General features: G+C 43.1%; 1 protein-coding gene across 1 annotated transcript in view; it reads right to left on the bottom strand.

The window, feature by feature from the left end:
• Positions 1-14,629, bottom strand: part of beag (IC cytokine homolog beag) — a 33,563-nt gene extending 18,934 nt beyond the window's left edge. The window contains exons 1-10 of the mRNA XM_050182824.3: positions 14,467-14,629; positions 14,018-14,078; positions 13,827-13,925; positions 11,957-12,010; positions 11,811-11,880; positions 10,115-10,212; positions 9,382-9,496; positions 9,190-9,257; positions 9,069-9,115; positions 2,232-2,395 (exon numbers count right to left, since the gene is read on the bottom strand). Of these exons, the coding sequence (XP_050038781.1) occupies positions 2,232-2,395; positions 9,069-9,115; positions 9,190-9,257; positions 9,382-9,496; positions 10,115-10,212; positions 11,811-11,880; positions 11,957-12,010; positions 13,827-13,925; positions 14,018-14,078; positions 14,467-14,485 (795 nt within the window). The 5' untranslated portion in view covers positions 14,486-14,629. The remainder of the gene's footprint in view (positions 1-2,231; positions 2,396-9,068; positions 9,116-9,189; positions 9,258-9,381; positions 9,497-10,114; positions 10,213-11,810; positions 11,881-11,956; positions 12,011-13,826; positions 13,926-14,017; positions 14,079-14,466) is intronic.
• Between the last annotated feature and the right edge of the window lie 7,076 nt (positions 14,630-21,705).

Here is a 21,705-nt window from a genome sequence, read left to right as displayed (position 1 = left end):
CTTACTGGTGAAAAAATAACTGGGATGTATGCGTTTCAGTGAAAAACGTATCTCAGATGAAGGCATGCACCACGGCTGCGCTGCGAAGGAAGTCCTAGGCCTTCGCCACTGCGAGAGCCAATCAATCTTGAGATGACTAGAATACCAGCTTCTGCACTACTTTTGTACAAAATAAAAAGAGAATTTGCTTAGTCATTCCCTAAATAAAAGCGTTTTGACGTAGTAATCATTTGTTTATTGTTTTCTTGATACCCTGGTCAATTCGACATTGGGTTAATTCAGACATTTCTTTCTGTCCTATCAAATCCAAATTAGCTAGGTTTTAGTGTATGACCTAAGTGGAAGCTTATACGTGGCTAGTGCAGACGTCATTGACATGACATCAATGGCGATTTCAACATTTTCTATTTTCTTTTTGAGTTCCCCCAAGTTTTTTAAGTGTCTTCTCAAGGCTTTGATTCCATTTTGTTGAAAGCCCATTGCCGCTTTCTACCTTGTTTATGTCTTTTGCTTCACACCTCAGTTGATAATTTTCTCATCACTAGTAACCAATGCCTTACAGCCCGCCACTTGGTCCTGTAAAGCTCTCTTTTCTGTTTCAAGAATGAGCTGCTCGGTGGCAGCCTGCGCCTTTTCGTTGCTTTTTGTTACTAAGCATGGCCGCGACTTTCCATGGCTGCGTCTCCGCGACTGGATTGGATTGTCAGTATCTAACACACACATGAGGATGATGGCAAACTGCAGGGTGCCAACACGGCTTTTATTTTCTGCTAAAATAAGCGTGACTGAGAACTTTTGCAGTTAGTCGGGGCAGTGTGGCGCAGTGGGTGCAGTGGGCGCTATTTCAACAAATTTCGCACTTTCGGCGCAGAAATACGCAACTGTGATATGGCGCAATTAGCACAGCTGTTGCACCCCTGCATGGTAGAAGCTTGCATCATTTACCATGCGTACGCACTTTGAGCAGACCAATGGCAACTGGAAAGCTTGGGCAATAATATGACAAGCAAATATGTTTGGTAGCTTCGGGTATCGTTACTCAATTCAACAGGCAGAGGCTGCATTCCATACCACAAGCTGACAATGAAAGTTAGTACTGTAGTGGGCGTTTGTTCCAGTTCCAGCAAGGGCACTATCTCCATATACTGAAGTAGCATGTCTAGCTGAGGACATTCACAGAATAGCACGAAATTTGGTAACTATGCTGCCTTTGGCTTTGGATTACTACCGTATTTACTTGCATAATGATCGCATTTTTTGTCAAAAAAATTGACGCAAATTCAGGGGCGCAATCATTACGCGAGTTAAATTTTCCGCGAAAAAAAAAAATTTCATCCTGCATATGCTGCGGGATGACAACAGGTCAACAAACAGGTGGCTGCCACTGTAACAGCGCGGGACACCAAAACAAAAATGGCAGCTGGCGGGGCAAGCTGAACGCGCCAAACAAAACTTTTTTTATTCTCGTGAGAACATTATGTGCATTGAAACAGTTTCTTCCGTATCAGTAATGAATAACATTGTTAATATCGGCAAGTTTGTGGCAATAACGTCGCCATGTCCACTATGATGGGACAGAAATGGAGATGGGCGCGCTTAGCTGCCAGTGACATAGAAACACATGGCGGGCGTGCTGCAGAAACTGCTCCATTTGTCTTCACTACTACCATAATACGGCATGTTTCCGCTAAGGGTGGGCGAATATGTTAGCTGTGTTACAAATGGCAGCGTATGAATAAGGTACACGTCTAACCTATCAGTGTAAACATGACTACTATCATTGCCGCTCACAATTTGATGCATGCCCACGAGTGCAGACGAGAAGAATCGAAAGGCACCTTTTTTGTTGTTGTTGACCACAACCATTATAAAGCCTACAAATATTAAAGCCAAGGCAAGTTTGGTTGTAGGTTTTTTTTTTTTTTTTTTTCGTGGAAGTGCAGAAAGTGATGAAAGCAATGAAATGGCGCATCTGTTAAGAGTGTTGGTGCGTGCAGACCACTTGGTATGTCTTGAAGAGTCGTTCACGTAGCATTCGACAGATGGTAAGCGCGATCATCATTAGCTAGACTTGGCCCACGACATATCGTTGTGGCAAGTTCAGGGTGCGATCATTACACGAGTGCGATCATTATGCAGGTAAATACGGTAATCTGTACACAGGGTGCCCCAACTTGTTTAGGAAACAAACCAAAACCAACACTGTGGACAACTAACAAAGCAGCACTTGCCTCCAGGTTTGGGCAGTCCTTCTTGCTGCGTATGAGTGTTGTGGGAATGTCACTGTCAGCATACTCATCATCCAATTCAATGACATATGCCATCCGGTTGGGCAAGAACAAGTCGTTGCGTTCCACTGCTCGTGGTCGGAAAATCTGTCGATAGATGTTGCGTCCTGGACACAAAACAAAGGCCCTCTTTATGAAAAAATCTCTTAGAACAGTGGTATTCTGCTGATGACTTCTGCCAGCTGATCAACTCCCGAAAGCCTTCGCCACCTTTAGACAAGCAGCAACACTAGTCTTTGTAGCAGGAATACATGCCTCCAAGCATTTTCAATTAAATTATATAAGGCTTTGATTTCTCCTGTGTGTAATTAAATGAAAGACAGAAATTTTGCTCAGCACAGTCTTCATTTATTGTTGAAGTGACTTGAATAAAGGCATAACAAAGGAGAAAACAATGGAAGATGATGATATGTGGGGTTTTATGGCGCAAGGGCCACTCATGGCCAAAGAGCGCCAAGCAATGTTTTTATGGAGTCAGTGATGCAAATAATGATCAATGGCGTCGTGGTTGGCTATAACAATGGAACCTGGATGTATAGCGGCCTAAAAACAATAAATATATATATATATATATATATATTAAAATTGTCACAATGACTTTTCAGATGTACTATGAATTTAAAAGATATGTTCTGATGGAAGGAGGGAATAAAATATGTAAATGCCAATAGCACTATTGCCTCAAGAGGCCCTTAAATGCAAGGGCCTGTAGGCACGTGCTCTACAAAATGCGACTATCGCAGCAGCAGCGTCTAGTAAGATGCTGTGCTACGAATCTCTTCGGCCTATAACTTGCAATGAATTAACATCTTGCAGAAAGTTAAAAACTGACTTTCTGTGAAAAAATGGCTCAGCACCAAGCAACATTACAGGATGAAAAGGAATGTTCTGTCGGTAGGCTAGAGGGAAGTGTTTTTTCCTTTCAGTTTCCATTTCTCTACACTCCAGCAAGACATGGAGGACGGTTAGTATCTGGCCACATCTACAGCATATGGGAGGTTCGCTACCGGTCAAGAGATAAGAGTACGTGCCATACGTATGACCTATCCTGAGGCGGCAGAAAATGACATCGATTCGCCTTATTTTCGTTATCGGTGGCCAATTTCCTGATTGTGGCTCGATCAAATGGAGTTTATTCGAGGATTCGGTGTCCCACTTGTGTTGCCAATGCCTGCGAAGTTTTTTGCGCAAAAAAGGCTTTAAGTCTGAGGCAGGGACACCTACGGGACAGTTGCCAGCTTTCGTTGCAATGGATGTGGCAATTTCATCTGCAAGCATGTTGCCCTTAATGCCTCTGTGCCCAGGTACCCAACACATTATGACGTGCTCATTAGATGTATATGCTGTGCACAGGAGCGAATATAGCTCATTGAGTACAGGATTGTTGCGTTTCTGGAGTGACATCAGAGATTTTACGACACTAAGGGAGTCTGTGAATATAATGGCCTTTTGCAATTTCATTTTCTTGATATGTTTAACAGCTGTCAGTACAGCATATGCCTCAGCAGTAAATATGCTTGTTTCCGGGTGCAGGACGTCAGATTCTGAAAATGATGGGCCGACAGCTGCATATGAAACGCCGGCATGCGACTTTGAGGCATCTGTGTAAAATTCTTGGCCAGAGTACTTCAACTGAAGTTCAAGAAAGTGCATTTCAATGTGTACCTGGGGAGCGTTCTTTGTATTTCAACGAACGAAGTATCACCCTCAATGAGCTGCCATTGCCACAGCGGACATAGCATAACAGGAGCCATAAGGGGATTTTGAAAAATTGGAACATCCATTTTTTGACTGAGTTCCCGTACACGCAGTGAGAAGGGTTCTCTAACTGCCGGTCGATTATTAAATAAAGTTGCAGATGTCATGTTGTTTACACTTGGGTATGAGGGATGTTCACGGTTTGTATTTACCTTCAGAAAATACATAAAACTTGAGTACGACCTCTGAAGATGAAGCGACCACTCATTAGCTTCAACGTAAAGACTCTCCACAGGACTTGTCCTGAAGGCACCGGTCGCCAGGCGGATACCTTGGTGATGGACAGGATCCAGCATCTTCAATGCACTAGTGCTAGCCGAATGATAAACTATTGCCCCATAATCTAAGCGTGTTCGAATGAGGCTCTTGTAAAGGTTCATGATGCATTTCTTATCACTATCCCACGTTGTGTGTGACAAAATTTTTAGAATGTTCATGGTTTTTAGGCATTTGTTTCTGAGGTACTTCAGGTGTGAAATAATGGTTAATTTCGTGTCTAAAATAACGCCTAAAAATTTGTGTTCTGTGCTCACAGGTATGTGCTGTCCCTGAAGTTCAACTTCAGGATTTGCTATGAGACCTCTTTTTTGAGTGAAAAGAAGACAGGTACTCTCGCCGACATTGAGCGTAAAGCCATTTTCATCAGCCCACTTAGACACCTTGTTTAAACAAAGCTGTACTTGTCGCTCGCAGATAGCGAGATTACATGACTTAAATCCAATTTGAACATCATCAACATATACTGAATAAAATATACTACGCGGTATTGATGAGCGCAAGGAATTCATTTTTATGATAAAAAGTGTGCAGCTAAGCACGCCACCCTACGGTACCCCAGTTTCCTGTAGAAATGGTCTCGAGAGAACATTACCAATTCTGACACGGAATGTGCGATTTGATAAATAGTTTTCGATTACATTAAGCATTTTTCCGCGGATGCCCAATTCTGATAAGTCACGTAGAATTCCATACCGCCACGTAGTGTCGTAAGCCTTTTCCATGTCTAAGAATACTGAAAGAAATAACTGTCTGTGTATGAAAGCATCGCAAATATATGCTTCGATGCGAACGAGGTGGTCTGTAGTCCATCGGCCTTCTCTAAAACCACACTGATATGGGTCAAGGAGCTTGTTTGATTCAAGGAAGTGTAAGAGCCTGCCATTAATCATTCTTTCAAAGACAACTTGTGAGTGCTATGGGCTGGTAGCTTGCCACAGAGGACGGATCTTTACCTTGTTTCAAGACAGGGACTACAATCGCCTCTTTCCATGCCAATGGAATGCCTCCTCTGTTTCCCAGATAGTGTTGAAAATAGACAATAGAGCCATCTGCACGTCAGGGTGAAGATGTTTTATCATTATGTACATGACTCTGTCGGCTCCTGGTGCCGATTTCGTGCAGCCGTTCAAGGAAGATCTGAACTCAGCAATGCTAAAAGGATGATTGTATGGTTCACTTCCGCTAGCCTTACAGTTCAGTGCCTTACTTTCAGCTATCTGTTTATGTTGCTGGAATGACTGCGAGTAGTTCTCAGAGCTAGAAACTCGCTCGAAGTGCTCTCCCAGAGTGTTTGCCTGATCTTGAAGGCTGTGGCCTTCATCATCAACCAAAGGCATGTGTAGGTTTGTCGAGTAATTAATTTTCTTAGCCTGTTCCACACTTTTGCTTCTTGTGTATAGGAATTTATGCCTGCGACGTATTTTTCCCAACTTTCTCTTTTAGCGATACGACGTGTTCGTCTGCCTTTGGATTTCACGTGCTTAAAGTTGATGAGGTTTTCTGCCGTTGGAGATTGACGTAGTAAACGCCAGTCTTCGTTTTGCTCCTTACGCGCATGCTTGCATTGCTCATTCCACCAAGGCACGCGCCTCTTTTTTGTAGTCCCCTTCGTTTGTGGAATGCACTCTATTGCAGCGTCAATTATAAAAGCGGTAAAATAAGCAATAGCATTGTTCACACTAAAATCTTTAAAAGCATTTCGCTGCATCTGGGTGATTTCGTCAAATTTTTTCCAATCTGCGAATGCAACTTTCCATTGAGGGAGGTGTGGTAGGAATTCATTTTGTTCAAAAGTTTTGAGGCAGATGGGAAAATGATCACTCCCATATGGGTTTTTGACTACCTCCCATTCTAGGCATGGTACAAGTGTAGCCGAGCAGATAGCTAAATCTATCGCAGAGTAAGTGCCATGTGCTGTGCTATAGAATGTCGGCTCCTTTTTATTTAATATGCATGCACCTGAAGAAACAAGAAAATTTTCTATTAAGCGGCCTTTGACATCGCATCGGGAGTCTCCCCAGAGAGTATGGTGCGCGTTGAAATCCCCAACGAGTACGTAGGGCTCAGGCAGCTCATCGATTAGACTAAGAAATTCTGTTCTTTGGAGTCTATAGTGGGGTGGTATGTACACAGAAGAGACTGTAATGAGTTTACCTAACAGTAAGGCTCGAACCGCAACTGCCTCAAGAGGCGTTCGGAGTTCCAAGGCCTGACATGCTACACGCTTATCAACTATAATCCATCACCACCGGATGAAGCGAAAGCATCGTCACGGTCTTTGCGAAAAATGTTAAATTGTGGTAGAAAGCCTGTCTGTGTAAGCTTTAAATGGGTCTCTTGTACACACAGCACCTTTGGATTATATTTACGCAAGAGTTCCTTGACATCATCGAGGTTATGTAGGAGACCCCTGACGTTCCATTGTAATATTCGTGTCTCCATAGTTAATAGTGTGTGTGTGTGTGCTGTGTGTTTAAAGGAAAATTGATTTAGATTACAGGGCCTTCCTAGGCCCCATAATGCGGAGTTTGTCTTTCTTGCCGCAGTCCTGAGACTGGCGGCGGTCCTTGGGCGCTTGCTGCGCCGTCTGGCTTGAAGTAGTGTCCATTGCCTCTTGAGAGGCACTGGACGTCCGCTCTTGTGAGCGGCGCGTTTGTCGTGAAGGCTTCACCTGAGCAGATGAGACCTTCGTGCCTACCAACCCTGAGGTCGATGGGCCCTCTTTCTGTGACGGCGAGGCAGCGCTGGCTGCTATCGCCGAGGGGGCTGGTGGCACAACCTCGGCCACACTCTTTGTGGGCCGGGCAGATGCCGGAGTCTGCTGCGGCGTTGCCCCCTTACGCGCCGCACCAACATAGCCTGCGGTATGAATGAATGAAACACGTTGCCGCGCTTCTTGAAACGATATATTCTCTTTAACTTTCAGTGTAATAATATCCTTTTCTTTTTTCCACGTCGGACATGATCGGGAATATGTGGCATGATCACCGTCGCAGTTCCCACAGTGGAGTGTGCCAGTGCAGTTGTCGGAAGCGTGTTCTTGACCACATTTTGCGCAAGTGAGATGGCCTCGGCAGCTTTGTGAGCCATGGCCAAATCTTTGACATTTGAAACATCTACGTGGATTTGGAATGTATGGTCTTACTCGTGTCTTTGTGTATGCTGTATCGAGAGATTCTGGCAGAACACTTGTAGCAAACGTGAGAACGAGATGTTTTGTAGGAATTTCTTTGTTGTCGCGCTTGATCGTTATTCTTTGTACTTTGACAACTTCTTGTTCCTTCCATCCTTCGAGTAGTTCTTCTTCACTCAGGTTCAAAAGATCGGCGTCTGATACCACACCTCTGGATGTGTTCATAGAGCGATGTGGTGTCACTGTGACTTCGACATCACCAAAACCATAATATTTGAAATCTTTTCATGTTGGAGCTGGTCACGTACTTCAAGCAGTAGGTCGCCGCTAGCCATTTTAGTGATTTTGTATCCAGGATCTAGAACGTCGGTGAGAGCTTTCGCAACGGTGAATGGTGAAAGGGTTCTTACTGTCTTATCGGCGCACTGACTATGTATGACGTGGTAGCGCGGGAAGGATTCCTTGCGTTGGGCAAAAAATTGAAAAGTTTCTTCGGTGCACCCTCTTTTCGCAAGAGGGCGATCAGGAAGTTGGGGAAAGGTGCTTAAAGCCATCAATAACTTATAACCTTTCGGCAGCTATGCCAGCCACCCACCACCGAGCCCAACAAGGGGACGCTGCGAGACCCGAAGGAAACGCAGACGCCAGCTGTACATAGCTACTATAACCCAATATAATAGATCCAAGGTTGGATGAACTACACCAGGTTAACCCTTGCTGCCTGGAGAATTGGAAGTAAACGAAGTGAGAAGAAGACAGGACAGGTGGAAAGTGAGAGAGAAAGACGAAGGTTTAAGAGAGAGAGAGACAGGAAAAGGCAACTACCGATCTCCCCCGGGTGGGTCTGTCCGGAGGTGCCGTCTACGTGAAGCCGAGGCCAAAGAGGTGTGTTGCCTCCGCCGAGGGGCCGTAAAGGTCCAAACGCCCAGCATCAGCTCAACCCCCAGGATTCCCTTTTCCCCGGATACGGCTAAACTGTGCACGGTTAGACGTGGGAGGGGCCAACCCTCGTGTGCTCGGGTACGTGGTGTCGCAACACACCAAACGCCTGCTGACGCAGACGCCCCTGCGGGGGTATAATGGAAGAGATAATAAACAGTTGGTGTAACAGTTCTGCCTTACTGATAAATATAAGATTAAATGAAAAAAAAGAAGCTATTTAAACAATGTCTACAAACACAGACACAAAAATATGTTCTATTGTAGTTATTATATTTCCCTGCTACAGCGCCATGACCTTGTCAGGGTAAGTGGGACTGATATATCCCACTTTCAACCAAGGGGTACATACTAGATGTATCAAGCGAAATGGAATGGATAAGAATGAATGTAGACAGGAAGGTATCAGGCAAGGATGAGTGCCGACCTCAACCGAGTCATTTTTGCATTTAATGGAGGAAGGGTGCTTGACTACCAAACTTGCAAACGTCACCCTTTGTCCACAACATGGGCTAATGTGGACATGAGAACAAACACCTCCAGAGGCCTCATTCTATAAATGTAGACTGTTGAAGGTGCCACTGACTGATATTACAGATATTAGTATCATCGTTACCCACATTAGGAAGAAGCATGAGAGCAATGCAAGGGCTCTCATTTGGCATTCTCACCCATCACAGTCTTGAACTCCATTTCCTCCTCCTGCGGTTCATCCTTGCTGCAATGTAAGTGCATAGCTCATGGACCAGTCTCTATCGCTAGTGTCTAGAATAGTTAAACTGAATGTCTTACCTGTGTCGTGTTAGGGTCTGCTCCAATTCCTCATCCTCTTTTTCCTTGTTGGAGATTTCACTGCGCACCTGGAGGTTGTCATTGTGAGTGTCACTTCAAGAGCACAGATAACTAGAAATGCTCATTAATTCATGCATGCTTTTACACGGATGCTCAGAGCATAAGGCACTGAGTGTCCCTACGAGTTCTTGCCTTTTGCAGAAGAGCATAGTCGAGACCTTTCACCAAGTGAGTATGCTCCATGTCACCACCCAAGAACTTGGATTCCTGAATCATCTGACGACGACGCTCAGCAGCATCCAAGCCCCTGTTGACAAGAACAAGCCATCTGCCCTCAGGATGACCCTGCAATGCTTCAACAATTCTTTCCTGGACAGCAGCATGTGTTGCGGTGCAATGAACATTATATAAATAATATGCTGACTTTAATAAGGTCCATTAACTTCTAGTTCGAGAGAAGAAAAAGAACACTGGTCCATTACAGATAATAAGCAAGGCGTCAATGAAATGGGCTCTTTATTCCGACATTGCACAGTCACTGTTAACACTACAAGAGAGGATAAAGCAGAAAATACACAGTTTATGCTGCCTCTATTTTGTAGCAACTCCCATAATTGTAATTTTAATCATATTAAATTCTGGGGTTTTAAGTGCCAAAACCAGGTTATGATTATGGGGCACACTGTAGTGGGGAACTTCAGATTAATTTTGACCCATGGGGTTATTTAATGTGTATCCAATGCAGTGTATATGGGCGCTTTTACATTTCGCCCCCATCAAAATGCAGCCACCATGGCCAGGATTTGATCCAGTGCCCTTGGGCTTATCAGCGTAATGCCAAAGTCACTATGCATCCATGGTGGGTAATTCTTATTTCAGTGGCTCTGTAAGCATGAGCAACCAACAAATGCAATGTAGAACATACGATTTTGCATCAGGGGCAACAGCTCTGTAGCCTGCAGTCGATGAAATGGGATCCTCATTTTGGTAGTCTGGGTTGACACCTTCTCTTCTCTCCCGAGCCTGAATATTTCAACACAAATACACACACACCTTCATTAGCATTCGTATCATTATCATCATCATCAGCCTATTTTATGTCCACTGCAGGACGAAGGCCTCTCCCTGTCATCTCCAATTACCCCTGTCCTGCGCTAACCGATTCAAGCTAGCACACGCAAATTTCCCAATTTCATCGCATCACCTAGTCTTCTACATTCCTTTACTGCACTTCCGTTCTCTTGGTACCAATTCTGTAACCCTAATGGTCCAACGGTTATCTAACCTGCGCATTACATGACCTGCCCAGCGGCATTTTTTTTTCTCTTAATGTCAATTAGAATATCTGCTATACCCATTTGCTCCCTGATCCAAACCGCTCTCTTTCTGTCTCTCAAGGTTATGCCTAGCCTTCTTCGTTCCATTATATTACATAACAGTTTCAAAAGTTATTAATTTTCTTGAAGACTAATGAAGCTTTTATTCATAGTCCTCAAATATTTTTGACAATACGTAACATAAAAATTGTGCAGATCCCACGCACTGTGGGAATCTAGGTCATGTGAAGCACTGTGAAGGCCCCTGCCTATCCAGTATTGCTTTGGGATCTGCAAAGTGATGCTTGGTGGACCAACGTGTTCCTGGAAATCGAGAAGTGTGTATGGGTCGTGAGCGTATATGTGTGTGACGACAGCAACACGACCACAACCACGTCCTAGACGATTGTATGACGACAATGGCATGATTTCTACGCTGCCCATTCGACGCGAGCCTACAACGTGATGATTGTTGGGTTCTACGTATGTAGTCAACAAGCGTAAGGAAGAGAAATACGGATCGTTATTCATCAGTGACTACATTTTATACAAACATATGTACAGATGACTATTTCATGCGGTGCATGTTAAAATGACAATGGCATTTGTACTTCGGCAAAGAAATGTTAGAACTTGATTAACTTGAGCAATCGTGAAGTCTATACAACATGGTACAGTTTCTACATAGCATCAGCTTTATGAGAAAAGTACTGGGCAAGGTCCCGGAGATAGCGCAGTCTAACACGGCGCGTCAAAGCATGAGCTGCCACAAGAAGATGACCAAATGGCACAGGGTGCACGTGCCGAGTGTTTCAAGTGAGCTAGCTGGCTTTGGAAATGAGAGGCACGCAATCGTGGCCCAATTGTTAGAGCACCCAGCTGCTGTGCTCAACGGCAGAGGTTCAATTCCCACATTGGTCACACATTTTATTTTTTCTTAAATCTAGGCAAAACAGGAACCTACCCACCTACCACAAAATGCCAAGAATGAGGCAAAGACTGCTTCACATTTAAAGCTTTATCATGCAAAGCAGAGAATAATTCTAATTCAGCTGTTTCACAAGGTTCCTGCGTATAATGGACAAAGAGGTTTGGCAAGATGTCCACATTTCCCCTTTTATGAATTTCTTAAGCAGGCAACTTTATTAAGCATACTATTCGTAAAAGGCCAACAGATGTATATTTGCACCTGTAGAGCTTATGACCACTGTTATTGCTTTCAATTTTTTTTTTTTGACAAACTGCTCTGTTTGCTATCTTGACACCTTCCATTACATCCCATTAACAACAAGGTGCCACACTTACTCTGTCTCTGTATTTTTCTGCGAGCTCAGCCAACTTGTCCTCTTCCTGTTTCTTGAGCGATGCATAAAACCTAGAAGATAAGGAAACTCAGGCAGCGCCCAAACATTGACATAAAGCATGCAAGTCAAACAGTGAGTGCTTCTCACATCTTCTTCTTGCGCCTTTGGTCACCTTTGTCGTCATCTTCAGCTGTGGGTTTTCTGGAAAAGAAGGACGAGTGCCCCAATATTCAACACTGTTCAGTGCAGTAAACATGTGACAGCTCATAAAACAAAATAAAGAATGGCCACACCAACACACTAGTGCGTGGCAATAGGAGGCATGTTAAGAAGCTGTGTAAGCAGGCTCTCCTATGCATCTAGGCTGTCTTAATTAAGATCGCTGACCACTTGTCTGCAACACTGCCAAAGCTTGGATTGGAGCAAGGTACGCAGATTGGCAGGGACGGTGGTGCAGGTCGATCCACTGACACATTATTTCCAATTCCAGTCTGAAGCCTGTAATGTTTGTTAGGCTAATGAGATGCATGAAAAAGAAATCTTGCAGAATTTCACTGAAGCAAGATCCCTGAGAAAGTCCATTTCTTCTCACATCAACTTCCTCTCCCGATACCTGAAACTGAGGGACAAGCTCAGTAACACTGTAAAAGAATGCTAGCTTTGGCCAGCTGGTACATGTTGAAGTTAAATCAAGTAATAGCACATGAGATATAGGACAGACAGAAGGAAACAGACGAAGTGCTTCGTTTGTTTCCTTCTGTCTATCTTGTCTCTTGGACTGTTACTGGGAGCTGTGCTCAACTATCAAGGCAACCTTCCTGTCCTTGACAATGACTATTAATTTTATGTGTTGAATCTTTCTTCATAATGTCTGCCTTGGCACACAAATGTAATCTGAAATCCCTATACGCTAGTGGCATCAATAATACAGGCAGCTGCTGATACCTTATCAGTGAGAACTTGGAAGAATTAAAACTGAAAAAAGAAAATCTTATTATACACAACTTACTACAATGTTTCAGTTAGGAATAATTGATTATATCATTAATTGAAGGAAAATCTTGAGACAACTGACATGATGCTTTTTGCCACACTTATTTCAAATATAACATTAAGAAAAAGTTATGCACAATTAATTACCATGCACTAGGTTGCACGTAATTTTAGGAAGTTTTATTTCTCAAATCTCGCTGAAAGTGAAACTTTCTGAAGCATCCTGACATTGTCTATGTCAACAAAACACCCAAACATTATTGCTGCATCTGGCCAGGGCATTCCTAATGAAAGAAGTTAACTGTTTATGTAATGTGCGGTGCAAATGTGGTGCTACTAATGCGGCATCAGCAGTGCAATGTTATCTCCTCTGTCATCTTGCATGCGACATTTGCACTACACATAACATAATTTAACAACAAATAGCCCATCAGTCTGTCCTGGTTAAGCAGAGGCTACTGGCAACAAAATAAAAGGTTTTTTTATTTTAGATATGTTTTATCTACAGGATCGTGATATCATAAAAGCACTTGTCAGCAATTAATTTTTTTCCTAGGCTCTTTTTATGTCTTGAAAGTATTAGGAAGGTTTGGTTTAATAATAACCAAGTCCTTCATCCCCTGAAATTCAGCTTACCGTATACACACATCCCATTATCCCTTGCCTCTGTCATGTTTTTAATACACTCGCTGGCCAAGCTGATGCTTTATAGATGTCCAGGTGATTTTGGAAAAGGCTCCCTACATTTGGATAGAACTTTCCAGACCAGTTACTAGTTACGCACCAGGAGGAGGCTAAAGCTGATGACGTGCGAACACTTACAGTGATGCACTATCTAATGAAATCCATTAAATGCTGTAGGAGCCGTCCTAGCTAAATTCAAGCTTGGTAAAACATAGTTCAGCGAAGATGAATTGACACCACAGAACAAGGACAAACTGCGCTCAAACAAACTTCACCATACTATCCCGGTGAACATTTCAACGGAATATCGATACTTGGAAAAGTGTGCCTAACGTCTTACCTATATGTTTCTTCTTTCGCAGGAGTCGGTGTCGCCTGAGGCGCGGCTCGAGGTGTCATAATAAGTTTCCGGAAGTCATCGTTCGTCATCGGATGATGGCTAGAGCAAGAAACCGAAGCGTAAATTTGTATTTGCCTCCTGCTGAGTTGATCCAACATATCATTCGGTCTAACGCAATATCATCTATTTACCTTTCATTTGAGGGCACGTTTAAGCCCGGTGGGGCTATCGGGTTCGAGTACGACTCGCCACCTGCAAAAGCAAACAACTGTACAATCACGTCCCAAACGGTACATTCCTCAAATAATATGACGGCAGTTCACACTGTGGATACATAGAATGGAACATGGTCTACGTAGGAACGTGGAATTGCAGTACGCAAAGTAGAAGTACATGATTTAGCTTAAGCGAACACTTATATAGTCATGCCCCAAACGGTACTCAGATTTAACAGTACAATCCTTTAAAGTTCCCTGAAGTAATATGACTGCAGTCCACATTGCAAAGACATGAACACGGTCTACAGTACCAATGTGGAATTGCAGCACAGAAAGTGAAAGTGTTTTTCAGGCTGTATGTGGAGATCATCGTCTAGGACGATATAAGTAACGAAAACCACAAGAAATAGTAAGGCGCATACCTTCCCCTCGTTCAGGCATTATGTCCCTCCAGCAGTTAGTCCAACGTACAAAGACACAAACTCCGCTGCTATAAACACGGCACGCACGCTGGTAACGCTGTCACACAGCAAACGCAAAACACAGCCTGCTACAACACAAGCAACAATCCAGCTATGCCTGTGACTGCCAACGAGGCTTCGGCTATTATAACCTACAACAGCCTGACAACAGTGAGCTATATGCTCGGTTTCAGTTCCGTAATCCGTAGAGCTTCCCGTTAGAGCCCGTGTTCTAGCACACACTACTTCCCCGTACGCGTATGGAGGAAGGAAAAAAAAAAAAACTTTTTTTTCCTTCCTCCATGGTCCCGTACACCGTGTTCCCGTATGTCCGTTTTCCAAAATTTGCAGAACATATTGGGGGCAAGCTCCACCACTAGAAAAGCTGGCGTCTCCGTCGGCATGACGTGTTATGAGGGATCATGTGGACACAGCGGCCGTGTCGGCTGCTTCGGAAGCGCCGAAGCGAGCTGAAAACGAAAATTAAAATTATAAGTCCCACCTGCACTGCGGTTCTGTAAGCGAGGAGGTTTTCCCGAGAACATTCTAACTCTCGCTTTTCTTATGTCATAACACCATTGTCCCTCCGACATCGTCCTATAGATACCTTGGCGTCGAACTTACATATCTTTCCTGGAGTCCACACGTGCACATAACAGCTACATGTGCGAAAACATATAAAACCCTGTGTTATCTCTGACGGAACTCGCATAAATCCCGTGCTACAGTTCGTAAATTGGCATATCAAACTTCTGTTCGCCCACAATCAAAATTATTTAGTTTGAATGCTAAAATTAATACAAAATAGCACAGCGCGCTTCATCACAACTACGACAGAACTTGCAGCATAACGCAGATTAAAGCAGATATTTCCCTCCAGCCACTTGAAATTCATCGCACAATAGGTATTCCTTGCCTTTTTCATATACGTTCATGGCAATTAATTTCATGTGTTCTCTCGTGAGGCACCAGCGCGCATGTCACGTCGCCTTAACAAATAATAGTCATTTTTTTCATATACGTTCATGGCAATTACTTTCATGTGTTGTCTCGTGAGGCACCAGCGCACATGTCACGTCGCCTTAACAAATAATAGTCATAGTTTCATGCGCGCCTTTGGCAATACACTGTCATTTAAAGCATCAGCACTGCCATGTGTGATAACAGTATGGAATGGTCTTCCTGATAACATGGCGTGCTTATAACAAATCGTGATGCCTTTCATGAAAAATTGCAAAGCTGCATGTAGTAACATTGTATAAGCATGTTTTTTTTTTACTTGCTTTCCTTCCCTGTTATTTGTACTTCTGTTATTTTAATTTTATTGTGTATGAATATATTATTGTGATTACGCTGTCTAAAGCTTACCCTGGACAAACATAATTGAACATTGTTTTTCGTATCCTGTGACTGCCTACATGTATTCATATTTATATTGATAATTACTCCTCCAGAAACACTTACCTTGTATTCCCCCTTACTCAATGTCCTTAAATGGGCCTGCAAGGTATCTTAAATAAATAAATAAGTAAATAAATACATAAACTTGAGAAGAGTTTGCTGTTAGGCTATAGTTTGTACATGCTGTTAAGAGTGAAAACGGCAAGAACGGCACAAGAAAGAAAGACCTACAGAGTGCTGGGCCAGGGAAACTAAGAAACCGCCACAGCAAACAGATGGAAGAGCAGGTAGGTGAATGGCCTCGAAGTCCATGGAGAAACAGAAATATAGGAATGTTAGAAGCCGCCATGCCGTTCAACAACATGGTGAATGTTGAGTGCAACAGTAACTAATGGAAAAGAATTTTAAGGATGGAAGTAGGGGCGATTGACATAAGGAGGTGCGGGGCGGGTGGGGGATGTGCATAAAAGGCATCAAGAACGAAGTTGACAGATAAGTATGGACACAGGAAGAGCGTCTCGTCGCTGCCCGATTGCTCAACTCCAAACGGCCGTGGCCAGCTGCTTAGCTGAGGCTCATCTACCCCATCGTAACACGTGCTGCTTGCTACGGAGAGTCCATCCTAATGGAATGTCTTGGTAATTTTCAGAACAGACTGGTGTCAGGAGACACGACACTATCAAATCTCTCGGAGCTACTGGCCTTGATCCTACTGTGAACTACGGATGCCGTAATTTTCACAAAGGCTTCTAAACAGGAAGCAGCCCTGCTTCAGACTGTCTGCCTCATATCAGTTCCCGAGTCATGATGAAATAACAATAGGCATAGTGTGATGACTACAATGCCATGATCGCAAGTTACTTCCAAACAACTCTTCAAATAAGTCGGACAGCAGGTTACCGAAAGTGAGTGAAACTGGCATCATGTGGTACTATCGAACTTCTAGCGGAAAGCTTCATTCCTGCATTTTTAAATCTAGAATAATATAGCATGCCCACAACGCAGAAAGTGCACTTGAGTGATAGGCGACTTGCAAAATAGTGCCCGCCCTCTTCCATACGTAGCCATGGCCGTACCACTCACTGGAAGATCTGGCTGAAAAGCAATGGTTATCTCCACTGTTACCTGGGCTGCAACAAGTCTGGCCTGCAAACAAGAAGACACACGATATAGTGCACTGTCTTGTTCTTCCAAGTCATCTACCAGCTAGGTCACTGACATATATCATATAAATGGATCAATTCATAAAAGATTTTTTTTTTAATAGCATCATTTTTAAATATAACATAAGGATGACAGCATAATTTGATGCCAAGTGGCTGCGCGCCTTAGCAATGAAAATCTTTTGTCAGAAGTTAAGCAAACTTTTGTTCCGGCAACACATAAACATGCATCCTCAGTGTTAAAAAGCATTCTTGTCCGGGGAATGCTAGGAGTTTGTCTTTGTGTGGTGTACAACCTCCATATATATATATATATATATATATATATATATATATATATATATATATATATATATATATATATATATATATATATATATAGTTGTCCTTAGTGAGATTGAAAACACTGGTGAGGCTTATACATTGCTGAGTAATTGACATGTCCTCTGCTATAGAGGTCTCCTAGATAAGAAGCAATACGCAGTAGGATTCCTAATTCATAAGGACATCGCGGGCAACACTGACGAATTCTACAGCATTAATGAGAGGGTAGCTGTAGTCGTAATCAAACTTAATAAGAGGTTATAGATTAAAGGTAGTACAAGCTTACGCTCCAACATCCAGTCACGATGATGAAGAAGTAGATCAGTTTTATGAAGATGTTGAATTAGCGATGAGAAAAGTGCAAACTCGGTACACTGTAGTAATGGGTGACTTCAATGCAAAATGGGGAAAAAGTAGGCTGGTGAACAAGCAATTGACAACTATGGCATCGATTCTACGAATGCTAGAGGAGAGATGCTGGTAGAATTCGCAGAAAGGAATAAGTTTCGAATAATGAACACCTTTTCAGGAAGCGTAGCAACATAAAGTGGACCTGGAATAGCCATAATGGTGAAACAAGAAATGAAATCGATGTCATACTTTCTGCTGATCTCAGCATAGTGCAGAATGTAGAACTGATAGGTAGGGTAAAGTACAGTGGCCATAGGTTACTGAGGGGTAGGATTCACCTCAATTTGAAGACAGAAAGAGTAAAATTGGTCAAGAAGAAACAGGTCAACCTAGAGGCAGTAAGGGTAAAAACAGACAAATTCAGGCTAGTACTTTCCAATAAATATGCAGCCTTAGAACAGACATATGATGATGACATAGAGCTAATGAACGAAACCGTAACTAGGCTGGCTTCAGAGGCAGCAATTGAAGTGGGAGGCAAGGTACCAAGGCAACCAGTAGGCAAGCTCTCCCAAGTAACAAAGGACCTAATAAAGAAACAATAAAGAATGAAAGTGTCCAACTCAAGAGATAAGATAGAATTCGTGGAACTGTCAAAACTGATCGACAAGGCAAAAATAAGTGATATTCAAAACTATAAGGTGAGAACGACTGAAGAAGCCGTAAAAAATGGATGCAGCCTGAAATCAGTGAGAAAGAAACTTGGTATAGGACAAACCAAGATGTATGCACTGAAAGATAAGCAGGGTAATATCATCAGCAATCTCGCAGATATAGTAAAGGAAGCGGAAGAATTCTATACTGACCTGTACAATACCCAGAGGAGTCAGGATACCTCCATTAGAAACAGTAATGAACAGGATACAGAAACTCCTCCTATAACTAGCGATGAAGTCAGAAGGGCCTTGCAAGATATGAAACGAGGAAGTGCCAGGAGAAGATGGAATAACAGTCAATTTAATTAAAGATGGAGGAGACATAATGCTTGTAAAACTGGCGGCTCTTTGTACGAAGTGTCTATTGACTGCAAGGGCCCCAGAAAACTGGAAGAATGCAAACATTATACTAATCCACAAAAAGGGAGATGTTAAAGAATTGAAAAATTATAGGCCCATTAGCTTACTCCCAGTATTATATAAAATATTTACCAAAACAATCTCCAATAGAATAAGGGCAACACTGGAGTTTACTCAACCAAGGGAACAGGCTGGCTTCAGGAAGGGATACTCTACAATGGATCACATCCATGTCAATAATCAGGTTATCAAGAAATCCGCAGAGTACAATAAGCCTCTTTATATGGCTTTCATAGATCACAAAAAGGCATTTGATTCAGTAGAGATACCAGCAGTCACAGCGGCCTTACGCAATCAAGGGGTACAGAATGCTTACGTAAATACCTTGGAAAATATCTACGGAGGTTCTACAGCTACGTTAATTGTACACAAGAAAAGCAGGAAGATACCTATAAAGAAAGGGGTCAGACAGGGAGACACAATCTATCCAATGCTATTCACTGCATGTTTGGAAGAAGTATTCAAGCTATTAAACTGGGAAGGCTTAGGAGTAGGGATCGACGGCGAACAAATCTCAGCAACCTTTGGTTTGCCGATGACATTGTTCTTTTCGACAACAATGCAGACGAATTACAACAAATGATTGAGGACCTTAACAGAGAGAGTGTAAGAGTGGGGATGAAGATTAATATGCACAAGGCAAAGGTAATGATGAATAGCCGGGCAAAGGAACAAGAGTTCATGATCGCCAGTCAGCCTTTAGAGTCTGTGAAGGAGTACATTTACCTAGGTCAATTAATCACAGGGAACCCTGATCATGAGAAGAAAATTCACAGAATAAAAATGGGTTGGATCGCATACGGCAGACATTGCCAACTCCTGACTGGAAGCTTACCATTATCATTGAAAAGGAAGGTGTACAATCAGTGCATTTTACCAGTGTTGACATATGGGGCAGAGACTTGGAGACTGACAAAGAAGCTTGAGAACAAGTTAAAGACCGCGCAAAGAGCGATGGGACGAAGATTGCTAGGCATAACGTTAAGAGACAGAAAGAGAACGGTTTGGATCAGAGAGAAAACGGGTATAGACAATATTCTAATTGACATTAAGAGAAAAAAATGGAACTGGGCAGGTCATTTAATGTGCCGGTTATATAACTGTTGGACCATTAGGATTACGGAATGGGTACCAAGAGAAGGGAAACACAGTCGAGGACGGCAGAAGACTAGGTGGAGCGATGAAATGAGGAAAGTCGCGAGCGCTAGTTGGAATCGGTTGGGGCAGGACAGGGGTAATTGAAGATCGCAGGAAGAGGCTTTCGTCCTGCAGTGGACATAAAATAGGCTGATGATACATATATATATATGTGTGTGTGTGTGTGTGTGTGTGTGTGTGTGTGTGTGTGTGAAAGAGAGAGAGGAGAGAGTGAGAGTCTATTTCGCCCGCCCCCCCTCCTCCCCCGAAATAGATTTCTGGCCACACCACTGGTAATAGTAGCCATGTTTTGAACATTACCGAGAGGCGAAGGCTTTTTGGCATTAAGGACCAAAGAAAGGGATATATGCGCAGGCAGTTCTGCATTACTTATTAAGCATGAGCTGCCAATCACTATTCCGCTTCAGTCGCAGTAATGACACGTTCCATGCCTCACGCGAATGCGTGTGCCAGCTGTGCCATGCTGTTAGGCTCAATACTCAACACTTAACTATGGTAACCTAGTTTTCACAGAAAGTGCACACTGCACATCCCATCAGCACCTAATATAAGCACCTCTTCAAATTTATACTTTGGAGAATGCTGGAGCTGTCTGACTAGTTTATTGGCCCGGCAGCGCTCCACCCCATGGGTGCTCTGCCGCAATAAACAGAGCAAGAATCCAGTAAGTCCACCTATCCAGATCTGCTGCAACGGTTGGTATGAGTGGCTTTAGTAATCCCATGCTGGCCTTGTTGGTTATGTCTCGTGTCGCTGACAGTAAAGTGTGTTTATGGTTCAACAGGAAGCATATATATATATTATTTCTATAGTTGTGGAAGGTATTTTTTGTTCAGTCCTATATATGGTTATCACTCGTGTTGTTTCAGCGGGCTCGATTTTATATGTTAGAATTCACCTATGCACATTGTCTCAGTGTGGCTTGAGCACCCAAAATGGCAGTAGTGCTTAAGCAAGGCTCCGCTCTTACGTCTCATTGATGTTTTGACAAATCATTGCATACCAAGTAGCACACCACTGAGCGTTGTCCATTGAAGAAACAGGAACGCTCTTATGGGTTGCTTCAAAAGCACCGTCTCGAACCTTCACACCAGCCTGGAGCTCTCTTGGTATACATGTAGCTGGGTGCAAGTTCTTGTGGAAGCACTTCTGAAGTAGTCCTAAAGGTACTCGATCATATACTCCTCATGGAAGAACCATAAGGTTCCTCCATACTTCCAAGTGTTGGTACTGCATCTTCTTCAGGTCAATTAACAGAATACAGTAGACTTCCGTTCGTTTGATTCCGGTTAATTCTATTAATATGATCCCGAACAAAGGTCCTGGCCGGCGCCCATGCATGAATTTCTATGGGCACAAACTATCATTATTTCGATCCTAAAATTGGCCTTCGCTGGATAATTCGAACTTGAGCAGTCAGCATGCACACGCCTTACCTCTGTCCCCAACAGCGAAAAAATTCAGCCGAAGATTGTTTGCGCGATGCAGTCGGACACAAAACCAAAACCTGCTCTGCGGCATTCATAAGCTTCCCGCAACATTGATGCATTACGGCAAAGCTGACTTTAAGAACCGAGCAGCAAACCTGACAGAAATCGGCCAAGATTGTGCAACACATATTAGACCCTTACCCATTTTTCTTGCTAAAAAATTGGGTGAGTGTTTGA

Source organism: Dermacentor andersoni, chromosome 4, assembly GCF_023375885.2.
Source record: "Dermacentor andersoni chromosome 4, qqDerAnde1_hic_scaffold, whole genome shotgun sequence".
Taxonomy (NCBI): Eukaryota; Metazoa; Arthropoda; class Arachnida; order Ixodida; family Ixodidae; genus Dermacentor; species Dermacentor andersoni.
This window is presented reverse-complemented; position numbering and strand designations above follow the sequence as displayed.